At 43.7% G+C, this 2,940-nt stretch overlaps 1 protein-coding gene across 4 annotated transcripts in view; it reads left to right on the plus strand.

Annotated features, from left to right (window-relative positions):
* lnx1 (ligand of numb-protein X 1) overlaps positions 1-2,843 on the plus strand; it is a 35,726-nt gene extending 32,883 nt beyond the window's left edge. For all 4 annotated transcript variants that reach the window (XM_067597595.1, XM_067597596.1, XM_067597597.1 and 1 more), the window contains 3 exons: positions 580-826; positions 1,547-1,705; positions 1,808-2,843. In XM_067597595.1, the coding sequence (XP_067453696.1) occupies positions 580-826; positions 1,547-1,705; positions 1,808-1,943 (542 nt within the window). In that variant the 3' untranslated portion in view covers positions 1,944-2,843. The remainder of the gene's footprint in view (positions 1-579; positions 827-1,546; positions 1,706-1,807) is intronic.
* The last annotated feature ends 97 nt before the right edge of the window (positions 2,844-2,940 follow it).

The following is a 2,940-nucleotide window of genomic DNA, read 5'->3' on the forward strand; positions in this document are numbered from 1 at the left end:
AGGGAGTGAGAGATGTGAGGCTCAACTGCTGATTCCAGCATATCCATCTTAAAGCATAACTACATTAAGCTTGTCATTACACTCAATCCCCCCTGCCTGGGGCTGTTTATGAGAGGAATGAGAGAAATGTTGTGATGCAGCACAACGGTAGCATACAGTAAAGAACTCAATTGAGTTTGTTTGTCCTGTGCATGGTTCAAGGTGCACATTACTGTATTCATATGGGACTGAGCAGCAGCAGCTGTCTTTGTTTGTGTGCTTATGAAACATGTTTGTGTATTGTAATAGCCTATTCATTTGCATTTACATATCCTCACAGGGCAAATGTGTCCTTTGAGTTGCTTGCTAGCAAGCTGGACCGTGCCGTCTGTTTTTCTTTGCACCACTTTCATCACTGGGAGGCTTTTTAAAGCACAGGTGGCGCTTGGTTTCCATCCCTTTGTGTTCTAGCAGGGAGGCTGCTGAATATTAAATAGACAGATGATGAGTCCCTGTGCTATGAGGTCTTTTGAAAAGCTACTATCAGGGCAGCAACCCTGGGCAGAGGATGAGCTGTGCTGTCCACTTCCTCCCCTGCAGGTGACATCTTGCTAAACGTGAACGGAGTGGATTTGACGGGGGTGACGCGAGGCGAGGCCGTGGCCAACTTGAAGAACACCTCCTCTCCCGTTGTGCTCAAGGTCTTGGAGATGCGTCCTCCTGATGAAAGTCTGCAAGAGTGCACATTGCCACCCTGTCTCACACCCTCACCAACAGATAGCACCAAGAGCCCACTGCCCAATGATGATTACTCCCCACTGTGGGTGTCATGGCTGCAGCTACCCAGGTGAGCACCCTGGTGTCCCTGTATCCACTCTGTATATATTTTCTCTTTTCTGAGCGCAGGATAATTTCCACACTGTCCTACCGTCACACCCAGTCCCTTTGACCCCGCGCCAGATGGTGCCAGCTGAAATTTTGACAGAGCCAGCTGGGAAGAGAAAGCTCATTATACTTTCAAAACTAACTTTTTAGCTGAAATTTTCACCACTATTATATCAGTAGAACTTCTGAGATTTGAAAACTTTCTCTCTCGGATTGTAGCACAAGAATTTATCTTACAACAATGTGTTGTCAGGAAGACAGCGGTGCACTGACAGCAATAAACAACTGCTGCTCCTGCTTTTATAAAATAAAGTGAAATAAAAATGTGTTTCTCCTCAAACAGTGAATTGATTAGGTGATGAAACAAGTACTGAGTCACCATGGGAATGTAGACAAGGCCAGTGATGCAACTAAAAGGATTTGAATATAATTTTCACTCAGTCCTGGGCTATCTGTCTGCAACTGATATAGAAGTCCCACTCTTCTTATTGCTTCACATCTCCTGTGAAAGTCACACCTTCATTCCTAGGCCTTTGTCTTCTGAGTGGGGCTGGTTTCAGCAATCTAGTGTAGCTATTGCACGTACATTTGGTACTATATGGTGAATATAATGTACAGTATATATAATGTAAAGATGCAGTTGAGAGATTAGTATTTTTAATCTCTCCCTTGGCTCATGCAGGCATCTTTACTGCTGCAAAGACATTGTCCTGCGGCGGAGCACTTCGGGCAGTCTGGGATTCAGTATCGTAGGAGGTCAGGAGGAGGTCAACTGCAATCAATCCTTTTTTATCCGTTCCATTGTGGAGGGGACACCGGCCTACAATGATGGCAGGATAAGGTATTCAGCCTATGCATATCACTTATTTCTTTGGTTATATCCACCAAATAATTTCTTGGTTCTGTAAGTCATACAGTTATCCCTTTCTCTCTGTTTGTGTAGGTGTGGGGACATCTTACTTGAGGTGAATGGAAACAGTACATGGGGAATGACCCACACAGCATTGGTGCGTCTTCTGAAAGAGCTTCGAGGCAGAATCACCCTGACCATCGTGTCCTGGCCGGGCAGCCTGCTGTAGCAGTGCTCCAAGCCATCAAGCGCTGCTTCAGTGGCACTGACCAAGGAATGTGGAAGGCAGAGCTTTAGACTGGCTGACCACCCTAAGCTTGCTGTGTGGGAGAAGCTTAGAATAGTGCTGTAGCTGTATGGATATCTAACTTCTGATGGACAGCTGAGACTTTGCCAGGAGTTTGGAGAGGGACAAACATAAGACTGGATTGTTACCAGAGTTCAACTTGCCCCTCCAAGAATGCTGGACTGGGAGGATCCAGGCCTGAGCCTCTTCTAACTAGGATGTTGGGCGTTATCTGTTAAGAGGACATGGTCATTCTCTTGCACAGCATCCAGTGAGTGGGGTGGGGAGTATCGAGAGAAGACACAACACGTTGCCAATTCCAGTAGTTATATATTAGGGTATGCGTTAAGTTGGACTCACATTTCTTTACTGTAAATGTTGGGTGTCTAAAAAAGTACTGATCCAAGCACTTGTAATACGTTTCTTTTGTTTGTTTGTGGTATGGCCTTATAGGCTCCATTCTGTTTGTACTGACAGTGGTTGTCGTCTTCATCTGTGACCAGAGGACACGTTGCCAAGTAGTAGTCTGTGTTGAGGTTTTTTTTTATTTTATTTTATTTCAGAAGCTATGGCTAAATTATCAAACCACTGGCAAGGATAAAAAATATAAAAAATAAAGGATCAATGTGTTCATAACATGTTAAAAAATAATATTTAATTAGGTGACATTGTGGAGGCCTTACTAATTTTCTTACTTTTAAGAAAAACACTGACTTGGTTTCTGTGTAGCAGTAGATGGTCTGGGGCCTATCTACTGCGGTTCTGTCTGTCACGCTTCGGCCTGTGTAGTATATCTGATGGTACATTTGGTTAAATAATCAATAAAGTCATTTGAAAAAGAAAGTGGTGTGAGAAAACTTACTTAAAAGCCTTTCTGCAATACAACAAAAACAACATTAAAAGGTGATGCCACATTAACACATTGTATAGACTGCATACA

The sequence above is a fragment of the Thunnus thynnus genome, chromosome 8 (assembly GCF_963924715.1).
Source record: "Thunnus thynnus chromosome 8, fThuThy2.1, whole genome shotgun sequence".
Classification (NCBI taxonomy): Eukaryota; Metazoa; Chordata; class Actinopteri; order Scombriformes; family Scombridae; genus Thunnus; species Thunnus thynnus.